At 41.1% G+C, this 13,479-nt stretch overlaps 1 protein-coding gene across 2 annotated transcripts in view; it reads left to right on the top strand.

Moving 5' to 3' along the window:
* Positions 1-11,242, top strand: part of LOC111834255 (uncharacterized) — a 72,207-nt gene extending 60,965 nt beyond the window's left edge. Inside the window, exons 9-16 of one of the 2 annotated variants that reach the window (XM_072702476.1) lie at positions 66-211; positions 1,016-1,192; positions 2,312-2,501; positions 4,407-4,612; positions 7,956-8,018; positions 8,124-8,195; positions 8,461-8,637; positions 10,263-11,242. In XM_072702476.1, coding sequence (XP_072558577.1) covers positions 66-211; positions 1,016-1,192; positions 2,312-2,501; positions 4,407-4,612; positions 7,956-8,018; positions 8,124-8,195; positions 8,461-8,637; positions 10,263-10,462 — 1,231 coding nt within the window. In that variant the 3' untranslated portion in view covers positions 10,463-11,242. The remainder of the gene's footprint in view (positions 1-65; positions 212-1,015; positions 1,193-2,311; positions 2,502-4,406; positions 4,613-7,955; positions 8,019-8,123; positions 8,196-8,460; positions 8,638-10,262) is intronic. The other variant, XM_072702475.1, reaches the window with a different exon arrangement.
* Positions 11,243-13,479: the final 2,237 nt, after the last annotated feature.

Here is a 13,479-nt window from a genome sequence, read left to right as displayed (position 1 = left end):
TTTACTTTTTTGATTGCATTCACAGATCATTGCACAAATTGTATTTTATTACATGCACTCTGCAGGTATGTTGATTCGCATGATGAAGTCCCACAGCCTAAAGTCCCTCGCACCCAGCCAGTGATGGTGCAGCAGCTGAGAGCTGCCCAGGGTGCCAATAGCCCAAACATTAATGACAGCGAGCTTCCTGGGAAGGGCACTGATCCTGCAGGTAAGGAGAGTGAATCTGATCACAGGATGATTGTACCACCAATGGAACATTCGACTGGCTCATGTAGAGGTAAAGGGTGTCTTGGGGCCTGAGTGAACTCTACATGGATACAGACACATATTCCAAGTAACCTGGTAGTAACTACTCATACAGAAATACATATTAGCAGTGGAAGGCAAAGCTGCTGGGAGGAAATGCAGCATTTTGTTTTTGTAACTTAAAAAACTCAGGCAGGGATGTTTGTTGCAGTTCAGCATAATTTCTGGAAATAGTCACACCACTTCTTGTTGCCAACTGACCCACTGCCATAAAGTTAATGTGACCAGTCTTATGCAGAAAGAAAATTTTTAGTAAAATCCAGCTTTAGCTGTAGTGTGGTCACCAGGGGTCACTTCCCTATTGGATCTAGTGGAATCCCCTTTATACATGTCCTCTCACAGTTTTGTAGTTTAAACAGATTCTCATTCATCCCTTCCATGCTTACCTGTCAGATGATTTCATTGTCTCCTTTGCCTGAAGTCTCCTGCTTCAAACAAAAACATTCAATATCACCCATCCGAAATGATTCACTTTCAGTCTCAGCAAAGTTAGTGTTCTGCCTTTTCCATCTAAATTTCAAATTTATATATCACATTAAAATCCACATTAAAACTGTGATTAAATTCCTCTTCTCCATCTAGTCGGAGATGGAGAACATTTTACCACACAGCTGGATCAATGACACATACTGTAGAAGGAATCTATACATAGAAAGTTTTCATGAATGTTTCCTGTTCATTTTTAAATTCCATCTCTCTTTCACAGTGAAAGTCCACATGCTGCTTGCTGGAGAAACTTTCCAGACCCATGAAACCTTCATACAAAAGCTGAAGCTGCAGATAGAGCTCTGCAGTGCAGAGAGCAGCAGCATCATCCTGGTCTTCTGTACTGTTGTTTCTCAGATTAGGACAGACATGGAGGCAGCAATGGCAAGAGTTACAGGTGAGACAGGATTCAGTCTCTGCTGTATGTCACCTTTGCCATGAAATCCAAAGAAGGTACAGCAAGTAGGTATTATGTAGATCATCTATTCACAGAGGAAGTTGTGATTTATTTAACAGAAGCTGACCATGAGAAGTTGCCCTGTTTTGTAGAATGAGCAAACCATCTTGCTCCTATTCTTGGTCCTCACAAGTATAGCAAACATACACATTCACGATTTTTGGTTAATCATGGGTTATTTTGTTTTGACTGACAGACTGGTAGATAAAATTAATCAATAAAAATGATTACTTTTTAAATAATAAGATTTCCACAAAGTTTACATACTGTGTAACAGAATGAAACAATGGGGCGGTACAGTGACGCAGTGGTTCACACTGTTGCCCTTCGCCTCTTGGTTCGATGCGCTCCAGCTCTAAATGTGGAGGTTGCAGGTGGAGTTTGCATGTTCTCCCCGTGTCATCATGGGGTTTCCTCCAGGTTCTCCGGTTTCCCACCACAGTCCAAATACATCTTAAGGTGAATTGGAGCTGCCAAATTGTCCATAGGTGTGCATATGTGTGTGTGAATGGTGTGTGTATACGTGCCCTGTGATTGGTTGACCCCCCATTCTGGGTTATTCCCAGCCTTGCACCTGTAGTTTCCAGGATAGGCTGCCAACCACCACGACCCTGCACAGGACAAGTGGGTAAAGAAATTGGATAGATGGATGAATGGATCCATCCATCCATCCATCCATTCTCTTAGACTTTTTTTTTACTGTGGTTGTGATTCACCCAGTAAAATTTGTTTCTGCTATTTATTTCTACAGCAATGCACATACAGTATTTATATCATTATTTGTTTCTTGCCTAGTCTATAACAAACATGCAGGTCAGCCTGGACTCTGAATCTATGTAATAATTTTCCTTACTTCAAAGGACCTTGGCTTTTATAGGTTTTCTATCCATCCTTCTATGACAATTTGTGCACTACAGGTTAATACTGAGCCAACAGCCAATCCTAGGAAGCAAACAGCTTTTCTTTGTTCTCACCTTATTTAAGATGTAAAACCCATGAGAGGAAGCAACAGCATCTATCAGTGCCCACAGTAACCTGTTTGGTTTCTCTCTTCCACAGAAGACAAACCTGTCATCCTGGTGTTCATGCACCACTGTCACAACCCCAGTCACATGACCGACATCACAGTGCAACCGTCCAGGAGCAACATAGTGCAAGTCGCCCACTGCGCCTTCCATGAAACTAAAGGGCTGCTGGAATGCAAGGAAAATGAGCAGGTGGTCAAAGCAGTGCGATCAACACTGCTGAGGTACAAGTGAAGAAACAGACCCTCTGCAGGCTAAGAGAGTATTTACACAAATACTGTGCACATACTAAGGATTTTAATCAGTTTAATCAAGCAAACCCTGTGATTATTCTGCTGTCAAGTATGCAGAAACTCCCACCATATATGAAAGATATAAAAAGCAGAAATTAAAGATATGTCAGATATAAAAACACTATTTAAAAAGTAGCAAATTACAAATTTTACATGTCAGCAGTATTTTTTCTGGAGGAAATCTAACAAGGACACTGTAGTGTATGTGACTGAAACTTTGAACAGAAAAACTGAATGGGGGTAACGTAATTATTTTGGCATTTATATACATAATATATACACTTATATACAGTGTGTATTTATATGTTTATTTGCATACTGTGTATAACATGCCCCCAAGGGTGCCATAAAGGTGGGGGGGGGGGCTTTAATGATTACAAGGGGTCCTTGGTGACAGGGGTCATAAAAATTTTGGAGCATAATTAGATTGGCCTGGCTTGAGGGTTCAGTATGATGTGCTGTCATTGGACCCACAGTCTTAGTCAGCACCACTGCATGCTCCTATACACTCACCTAAAGGATTATTAGGAACACCTGTTCAATTTCTCATTAATGCAATTATCTAATCAACCAATCACATGGCAGTTGCTTCAATGCATTTAGGGGTGTGGTCCTGGTCAAGACAATCTCCTGAACTCCAAACTGAATGTCAGAATGGGAAAGAAAGGTGATTTAAGCAATTTTGAGCGTGGCATGGTTGTTGGTGCCAGACGGGCCGGTCTGAGTATTTCACAATCTGCTCAGTTACTGGGATTTTCACGCACAACCATTTCTAGGGTTTACAAAGAATGGTGTGCAAAGGGAAAAACATCCAGTATGCGGCAGTCCTGTGGGCGAAAATGCCTTGTTGATGCTAGAGGTCAGAGGAGAATGGGCCGACTGATTCAAGCTGATAGAAGAGCAACTTTGACTGAAATAACCACTCATTACAACCGAGGTATGCAGCAAAGCATTTGTGAAGCTACAACACGCACAACCTTGAGGCGGATGGGCTACAACAGCAGAAGACCCCACCGTGTACCACTCATCTCCACTACAAATAGGAAAAAGAGGCTACAATTTGCACGAGCTCACCAAAATTGGAGAGTTGAAGACTGGAAAAATGTTGCCTGGTCTGATGAGTCTCGATTTCTGTTGAGACATTCAAATGGTAGAGTCAGAATTTGGCGTAAACAGAATGAGAACATGGATCCATCATGCCTTGTTACCACTGTGCAGGCTGGTGGTGGTGGTGTAATGGTGTGGGGGATGTTTGCTTGGCACACTTTAGGCCCCTTAGTGCCAATTGGGCATCGTTTAAATGCCACGGCCTACCTGAGCATTGTTTCTGACCATGTCCATCCCTTTATGACCACCATGTACCCATCCTCTGATGGCTACTTCCAGCAGGATAATGCACCATGTCACACAGCTCGAATCATTTCAAATTGGTTTCTTGAACATGACAATGAGTTCACTGTACTACAATGGCCCCCACAGTCACCAGATCTCAACCCAATAGAGCATCTTTGGGATGTGGTGGAACGGCAGCTTCGTGCCCTGGATGTGCATCCCACAAATCTCCATCAACTGCAAGATGCTATCCTATCAATATGGGCCAACATTTCTAAAGAATGCTTTCAGCACCTTGTTGAATCAATGCCACGTAGAATTAAGGCAGTTCTGAAGGCGAAAGGGGGTCAAACACCGTATTAGTATGGTGTTCCTAATAATCCTTTAGGTGAGTGTATATGCATATCTAGCCAATTATTTTTAAAAATGGTCAAAAAGAATGTCAGGAGATTATGTAACAGTATTTCATTACATACAGATGTATTTCAATGCACATTTTTGCAGAGACTACAGGAATGTTGATGTACAAGCTGAGGTCCCTCTCACCCAGTCGGAGATTGAGCAGCAGCCTGTGGCAGCTCAGAATGCCAACAGGCCAATCATGACCAATGAGGTACCAAGGACGGGTACCAAGCCAATGACAGAGGAGAGGGAATCTGATCAAAGGACGATTGTACCAGCAAAGGGACATTCCACTGGCCCCTCTGGAGGTAAAGGGTGTCTTGGGGCCTGAGTGAACTGTACATAAATGCAGACACTGGCCTCTCCAGCCAGTGGATAGGTGGCTATGAGCACAAGGTGTACAGAGATAGATATTCCAGGTAACGGTGTCATAATCCCCTGTATTCACCTTATTTCACCATGCAACCTTTCAAGAGTTTGTTTCTCTCACCTTTGTGTTTGAAATTCCGTGGCCTGGGTCACAAAACTCAGGGTAAGAAGTTTCTGCTTAACAAAACCAAACAAATGCGATCTGAGGTAATTGTTATCACGACACGGACTATCACTAATTTATGTCAAGCCAGGATTTCTTGATGAAGCAAAGATTACTTCCTTAGCATATGTGCTTTAACATGTGCTGCGTGCAACAATCAGCTAATCAGATAAGCATGGATCACAACAGGGCTACGTATTTCAAAGCGGTGGAACAGGGAATTTTAGTAAAATATGAAGAATTCAGAAGTAGAATACATGCAAACGGCAACACAGTGGCCACCATCAAAGCTAGAAAGGCATGCCGCAGCAAATAGCTGACAACAAAACTGGTAGTGATGTTAAGCTTGACACTGAAGCTCCGAGGCATGTGTCAAAAAAAACGATACAGTGCGTTCTGAAGCAGAACTTCGAAGCTTCTTCCGTTCTACCCTAAACACGTGACCATGGTGATCCGAAGCTTCGTTCTGCGCTCAACCACGTGACTGCTTCAGAAAAGTGAAAATGAGGCACAAACCTCAGTAACCCCAATATACCACATACTGAAGACCCTTTGAGATTCTGGGATATGCACCAGGCTGTGTATCCACACTTACACGAACTTGCAGTACAGTTTTTATGCACTCCAGCATCTTCCGTTGCATGTGATCGGGTATTCTCCAAAGCAGGGTGAATAAAAAACGTAACCAACTTTGTTGAACAAATACAGTTCCTGAATAATAATCTGTAGACTAATGGCCCCTCTTCCGTTACAGAAGCACCCCTTCCCAGTTAAGTCAATGGTTTCCCAGTCCACAAGAAGTCACATTCAATTTCACCAGGTCATTAATGTTCATGACGCACTACAGACCATTAGATTTTTTGCCAATTTATAAATATTCAGATTTATTGCGCTCACTCAAAATTAAGTGTTATTTCCTTATTTGACCACTTGGTGTCACTAATGGTCACCATTTCGGAAGGCTTCGAGTACAGAACCATTTTTCGACACACTTGAAAAGGAAGCTTCAGTGCTTTGAAAAGCTTCGTTTTACCATCACTAAAAACTGGGAAAACTGCAAAATGAGAGCGAGAATGAGCATCAACACAGCACACCAAAACATCTAACATTCTAACACAATGACCACTGAGAAAATGAACTAAGGAAGGAACTTAAATACAAACAGAAAACCGGGGAGAACAAGGGACAGGTGTAAGGCTCATAATCAATTAACCAATCAAAGGGAACACAGATTAACTAGAAACAGGTGGGGAGGTGGAGTGGATTACAGTTAACTAATCTCAGAACATGGGACCTTCAGTAGCCCAGCTGTCTTGTTTACAGTCACTAATGGTGAATGGGCACAGTGCAATTACTAATAAATACATATAAAAACACATATATGACAGTTACACAGTGTGCATTTTCCCCCATAGTTTATTGCCTGAAGCTCACTTAACTGGACATGTCCATATCGTTTAGGTCTATACTTATTAGTCCATTAATTCTATATTTTATACTTAAACTGTACTGTGTCCATTTACTTTTTAGTACGGATATGTTTTGCGAGGTTAATCATACACAGTATAGTTATTATTAGCTGCGGAAAAAGTATTGCAAGAGAACTCAAAACGATTTCACAATTTTTAAAATGATCATGAAATATTTTCTCACCGAGACCACTTACTGTAGGGGCTTTGACACACAGAAGAAAGGAAGTTTTCATCTGTAGGAAAAAAATCACAAATACACCACTATCCACAAATATGTATTTTTAAATTTTTGTTGTGTAAAATCATATCCACAAAAATAGTGATTTGTACATCTGAAAAGGGTTTTGCACATTTGTGGATCACGTTACATTTGTGACCTCGCTCCTTTTCATTTGCAGAATTTTGTCCAATTCCTGCTCTAGCTGATCTGTAGAAAAAATCCATAAATATGAGGTGCAGTCATGATATATATCGTTACCGGGATATGAGATGACTTGTACTGGGATATGAGATTTTGGTCATATTGCACTGCCCTTATTTATATGAAATATGGGTTTATATTACTTGTAAATCATTGCTTTCTGTTTATACTTATATTTTACACAATGTTCCAACTTTTTTGGAAACAGAGCTGTGGATATTAAGATTTATCGTAATGAGCGAAAGGGCTTGAAACGAAAAATGATTGGTATCCATCTCTGCCTGTGGACATCAATGGTCAGTGATTAAAAACTTCTTGGCTTGCTTGATGAAAGATATTACAGCCAGAAGACTGAATATTGAATTTACAGTAAAACTTTACCACAGTAACAGAATTTCGAGAGTTTGGGGAAGCCTATTTGTCACAAGAGCTAATGTACCAACTTCTCTTTGATTGGTTCCCCACTAAGGTGTCCTGTTATATAGAATATTAGGATGAGGCGCAGGCATATGGAATGGAGATTTCCACATAGTTCATAGCTGTCCAGAGTTATACAGAGTTAATAGCTACCTACAGTATTAGCCAATCAGAAAATAACATTTGTTGTTTCCGGGTAAATTCCAAAACAAGTTACATGTGATCTCGCTGCAAACACATTATTACATAGATGCACGCACACATAGAGTGCAGACAAGGTGGAACTGGAAGAGCAAGATCCGATGAATGCAATAGGTAGGGCTCTCAAGTCTCATGCATTGACTGTGAGACACACGCTCCACCCGTAACAGATGTAATCTCACTCTAAACTTTTGATGAAATTTAAGAGCCCTGGTCCAAGCACTGTTTGAGATCTGTGTTCTTAAAACATAACCTGCTCTGGAGCAGGTTTGGCATGTTAGCATGAGTCAGTGTGGTGATTTGTCTTGCTAAGAAGAGAACCAATGTTGTGATATTGAAAAGCCAAAGTTAGTGCTATTTATCCTCAAAGTTATCTGGCTAAGAAAGGAATCCAGGTTCGTGATACAAGCCCCAGTTTTCATATTGGAAGTTACAACACAATATAAACAAAGATGGCCCCTCCCTTCTTGCCATTGAAAATAAGGTGAATACATTTACTCGCAAAACATGCTGGTGTGACCACATTATTCTCCATTGCTTCCAGTGTGACTGTGTAAACTAATTGTTACCTTAACTGCAACTTATTCAAGATGGTGAATATTTTACAGGAACTTCATTTTTGTCTAAGACTGGACGATTCTTCTCAAAGTCAAACTGGAATATCTCTTCAGGTCAGCTTTTCAGTACAGTACTTCTCTACTTTGAAATCTACTGTCCATAATGATTAGTCAGACCCTGTACACTATGACTGACTCAAGATGTCAAATATTTTACAGATTCTGTAAAGTCTTCTACAGGTATCTCACGCTTGAACCCAAACCCTAATAGGGTGAATAGCTCCTCTTTGGGTAAGCTGTTCAGTGCTTCTAAGGTTTAACATATACTCTCTGAAATTATTCACTTTCTATCAAAACCCAACAATAGTATAATTTTCCTGTCTCCATCCATCTAAATTGTAGATTGAGCCATAATGTTAAAATTGTGATAATCTGAGATGGTTAACATTCTACGACATATGCAGATGAATGACACACAGAAGAAAGGAAGTTTTCATGAATGATTCCTCTTCATGACAATTATAACTCATTTTTAAATTCCATCTCTCTTCCATAGTTAAAGTCCACGTGCTGGTTGCTGGAGAAACTTTCCAGGCCCATGAAACCTTCATACAAAAGCTGAAGCTGCAGATAGAGCGACACAGTGCAGAGAGCTGCAACATCATCCTGGTCTTCTGTCCTGTTGTTTCTCAGATTGGGACAGATATGGAGGCAGCAATGGCCAGAGTTACAGGTGAGTCAGGATTCAGCCTCTGTTACACATCATCTTTGCCCTGAAATCCAAAATAGTCATAACACACAGATATTATGTGGTTCCTCTCTTAACAGAGGATGTTGTGATTTATTTAACAGAAGCTGTCCTTTTACAAGTTGTCCTGTGAAAGTTAACTCAGATCAACAATTCATCCACATCTGCCAAATTTTTCCAATTAGCCTAATAGTCTCTCAAGGCTGCCACATTTAGAGATTTTTGGTTTCTCACAGATAATTTTGTTTTGACTTCCAGGTTAATTTGGTAAGTTAAGAAAATCTAACAAGTGAAAACTGTTTTTTTTTTTTTTTTTTTAATAATAAGACCCAATGTTATGTTCTTGTCAAACTTAGACTTTTTAAGGTTTTTGATTAAATCCAAAATGGCGGGCACATAAATTTGGTCTACGTGATCAATTAAGATATCACCAGACATAATATCCACTTTTATAAGGTCAACACATCAAAAGATATTACACATTTTTGCTTATTGCAGCGCCCCCAGTGGTCAAATGACACAAACATTTTGCACATTCTCAGGGTGTGGTCTTGAGTCCACAGTTTGGTGTCAAGACATCAAATCATTGCTGAGAGATGCCCTCACTCTCTTAATGGTGGCTTTGCTGCCAATTTCGTTTGGCGGTGACGGATGAACAGTTTCAAAAGTCAAATACTAAGCTGATAACTTTTGTGAGGCTTGGTCCAAAAATCATCTGTGCTAAATTTGTTGATGATTGGACAAAATGTAAAACCATCTGTGGATGATACCAACCAAATTTTGTTTCGATATGACCAACACCCTTGAACTAAAGGTAGGTCTTTTGAAAAATTCGATATGAGGGAAAATCCAACATACCAGACTTTAACACCACGGTGCATTCAAATTGAGATGACCCAAGGATAAAGGGGAAAAAAGATCATAACCCAAGAACAAACGGTTCAGAAGTCATCATCAGAAATGTACCTTAACATTTGGCCTGTTGGTGGCACTGCAGAGATGCAGAGATTGACCCCAAAATTGATGCCTGAATACTTTGGACTGGCCTCTATCAATTTTATCTTTGTGCTCAGTGTACGAGTGTGGAAAGTGAGTGGATGTTCAGTACAGCTGTGAATATTTTGGATGAGAACAGGAATAGACTTTCTCCAAAAAATGCAGAGATGCTTCCATTTTTTTATTCTACCTTTGTTTCTCTGAAAAAGAATAGGCCTGTCACCAACAGCCAGATTTTGACCTTTTTTGTGGTGATAAGTGGCTACTGTCTTTTTGTTAAATATGGAAAACATTTATTATAACTGATTCTGAGATTCATTCTTAAAGCAAGATTGAATTCTGTTATCTTATATTTTTGGTGATCAGTGATCAGTTTCAGCCAATTCTGATTCCATTCATCGCCAATTGATGATCAGCCCAAAAACCCTGATCCCTGATTTAACCTGAATCATCATCATTTCTTTGCATTCTCTTCTTTCTCCACACCATCAACGACTGAGCATTTCTCCCCATTTTTTTTCCTCGCCTAATTTAGGATGTGTGACAAATCGCAGTGGGCAGTAACAGGATCAATCAGGTCACATGTTAACCTGTTTGGTTTCTCATTTCCACAGAAGACAAACCTGTCATCCTGGTGTTCATGCACCACTGTCACAACCCCAGTCACATGACCAACACCACAGTGCAACCGACCAGGAGCAACATAGAGCAAGTCGTCCACTGCGCCTTCCATGAAACTACAGGGCTGCTGCGATGTCAGGAAAATGAGCAGGCGGTCGCTGATGTGCAAGCGATGCTGATGAAACACAAATGAAGAAATAGACATACTGTACCACAGGGAAGAATGGATTTACACTGCAAAATAATATATACAAATAATTTAAATAATTAATCAATTATCCACAGTTTGTATTTGTCCTTTATAATTGCATGGCAGATTGCTCACCCATCTGAAGTGCTGGCTTACTGATTAATAATCATTGGCAGCAGACATGGTAAAGAGATTTAAAGAACTAGTCTTGGGGACCAGTGGAGATCACTAGAGTGACACCATAGACTGTGGTATCTAATCTGAACTGCCTTACTGACCAGTACTGGTAGATAAAGGAAAATGCAAAAATGGAGCCTGTTGAAGTCGCCTTATAATATCTGTTAAGCAAGAATGCACACTGTATGAGGCTGTGCTTATCCTGGTGTAGTGTTTAACTGTGCATGCAGAGCTGGGAGACACCCACCATGACTGTATGCAACTGGGAGACACCCACCATGGCTGCATGCAGAGCTGGGAGACACCCACCATGACTGCATGCAGAGCTGGGAGACACCCACCATGGCTGTATGCAACTGGGAGACACCCACCATGACTGCATGCAGAGCTGGGAGACACCCACCATGACTGTATGCAACTGGGAGACACCCACCATGGCTGCATGCATCATACACACGCACACAAACACATAGAGCCATACACTTAATAATCATGTAGCAAGTGATTCATTTTGCAGTTCATTTATTACTGTCAAAATCAAATTATTTTAACCCTTGTGTGTTATGAAACAGGGAAAGTTAATAAAGGTATTTAAATATACACACACTCTGCGGGCCTGTTGATTTAAGTGACTCTATGTATGGAGCTCAAGCTTGATCCATCTCTTGAGTTTTGGAACAGCGTTACAGCAGTAGGAAAGCAGCTTGTTAGCTTATAACCATGGGTAACACATGGTGTACATCTGAAAACTAGAACTAACAATCAAACATAAAACTGTCCTGCTGTAGAACTTCTGACCATGTGAGAATGGATTGTGTGAACTTGGGAGAACAAAAATTACATTCCCTCACCCCCAATAAAAAACACTGAAGTTTAAAGTTTAGAGAATTAGAGACACTGAAAAGGAAATGGTAACACTTTGCATAAAGCTGTCATCTATAATGGATTATAGATACCTTCATAATAAAACATTATTCTATAGCGATAGTTCCCCCCCGAAACCAATCTGTGTCATCTGCCAAGCTATGCTAAGAAACGAGGCTATGAAACCATCGAAATTACACCGGCATTTGGAAAGAAAACATGCACATCTAAAAGATAAATCAGATGACTTCTTCAAAAGAAAACGAGATGAATTGGCCACCCAAACCATAGTGCTGTAAAGTAATTTAACAAACAATGAAAAACTTAAAAAGGCATCATACATTCTGTCCCATCACATAGCCAAATGTCAGGAGCCATTCATGTTTGGGGAGAAGCTAGTTTTGCCCTCCATTGTCAGTGCTTGGTCTGAGGTGTTGGGTCCGGCTGCTGCAGCAAAGGTGAAGGAGATCCTGCTGTCAAACGACACCGTCTGTCGCCGAATTGATGACATGGCAGTAGACATTGAAATGTAAATCATAGAGAGGGCAAAAGCATCTGACTGGTTTGCCATTCAATTAGATGGGAGCACTGACTTTTCAAACCTAGCCATGCTTCTGGTGTACATCAGATATGTTCATGAGGGCTGGTTTCATGAGGATTTCTTGTTTTGTAAGGAGCTGCCAGGGACCACAACCGCTGGAGAAATATTTAGTGTTCTGGATGGGTATATCACTGGGAATGGGTTGCTGTGGGGTCGTTGTGTTGGTGTCTGAACAGATGGGGCAGCGGCTATGACCAGTAGGCACAACGGAGTTGTATCTCACATGAAAGCGGTTTCTCCATCAGTCCAGGCAACGCACTGCATTATCCATCGAGACATGCTTGCCTCTAAACACTTGTTCATAGAACTGCATGAAGTTCTAAATCAAGTGGTCCGGATTGTGAACTTCATTAAAGCCAATCCGACAAATTCACATCTATTTACTGCTCTGTGTGAGGAGATGGGTGCAGATAATTTTCATCTGCTTTTGCACTCCTGGCTGTCATGGGGTAAAATGGTGAGCACAGTACAAGTTAAAACGTGAGATTGAGGTCTTATTGACAAATAAACAATCCAGTCTTGCCGATCACCTGCAAGATCAGTCCTGGATTATTAAGGTAGCCTATCTCTCTGACATCCTGAACCATTTCAACACGATGAACCTGTCAATCCAGGGCAGAGCGTGTGACATTTTTCAGGCCAACGAAAAAATCATGGCCTTCAGAAAGAAGCTCTCATTCGGGACCAACACAGTCAACAGAGGTGTCTTTGACATGTTCGGCTGTCTGTCATCTCTGGCTGATGAAGGTGTGGATCTGGGTGAGGTGCCCGCAGTGATCGTGCAACACCTTACAGAAACACTGCATCATTTCGATTCGTACTTCCCTTCAAAATCCCATCTCATGGAAAAGCAATGGGTACGAGACCCATCCGCCAATCCATAAATGAGCGATCTGCCACCTGTGGTCCAGGAGAAACTTCTGGAGCTCTCGTGCGATGCTGGGTTACAGTCGAGATTCGGCCGGCTGACCCTGTCCGAGTTCTGGCTGTCATGCTATGAGGAATATCCCCAGCTGAGTGAGATGGCAGTTAAAACAATTTTGCCCTTCCACTCCACTATCTGTGCTTTTTCTCAACTGACAGCCATGAAAACAAAGGACAGAAACAGGCTGAACTCAGAAAACGCTCCGAGTGGCTGTCAGCGTGCCTTCCTCGTTTCGAACCAGTCAGTGGCGAGAAAGCAGACACACCCATCACATTAAAATGTTGATTTTAAATTTTTGGTGCCAAATAATCCCTGCGGGTGACTAGACCTGTAATTTAATTTATGTTAAAAGTCAATTTGCATGTTCAGCACCATTTGGCAGTGTTCAAAAGTGCAGTTAAAAAAAAACAACAAAAGAACATAATGGTCATTTATGCAGGACCTTGCAGCCCC

Source organism: Paramormyrops kingsleyae, chromosome 19, assembly GCF_048594095.1.
Source record: "Paramormyrops kingsleyae isolate MSU_618 chromosome 19, PKINGS_0.4, whole genome shotgun sequence".
NCBI lineage: Eukaryota > Metazoa > Chordata > Actinopteri > Osteoglossiformes > Mormyridae > Paramormyrops > Paramormyrops kingsleyae.
Note: the sequence above shows the minus strand (reverse complement) of the source record. Positions and strands in the feature narration are given on the sequence as shown.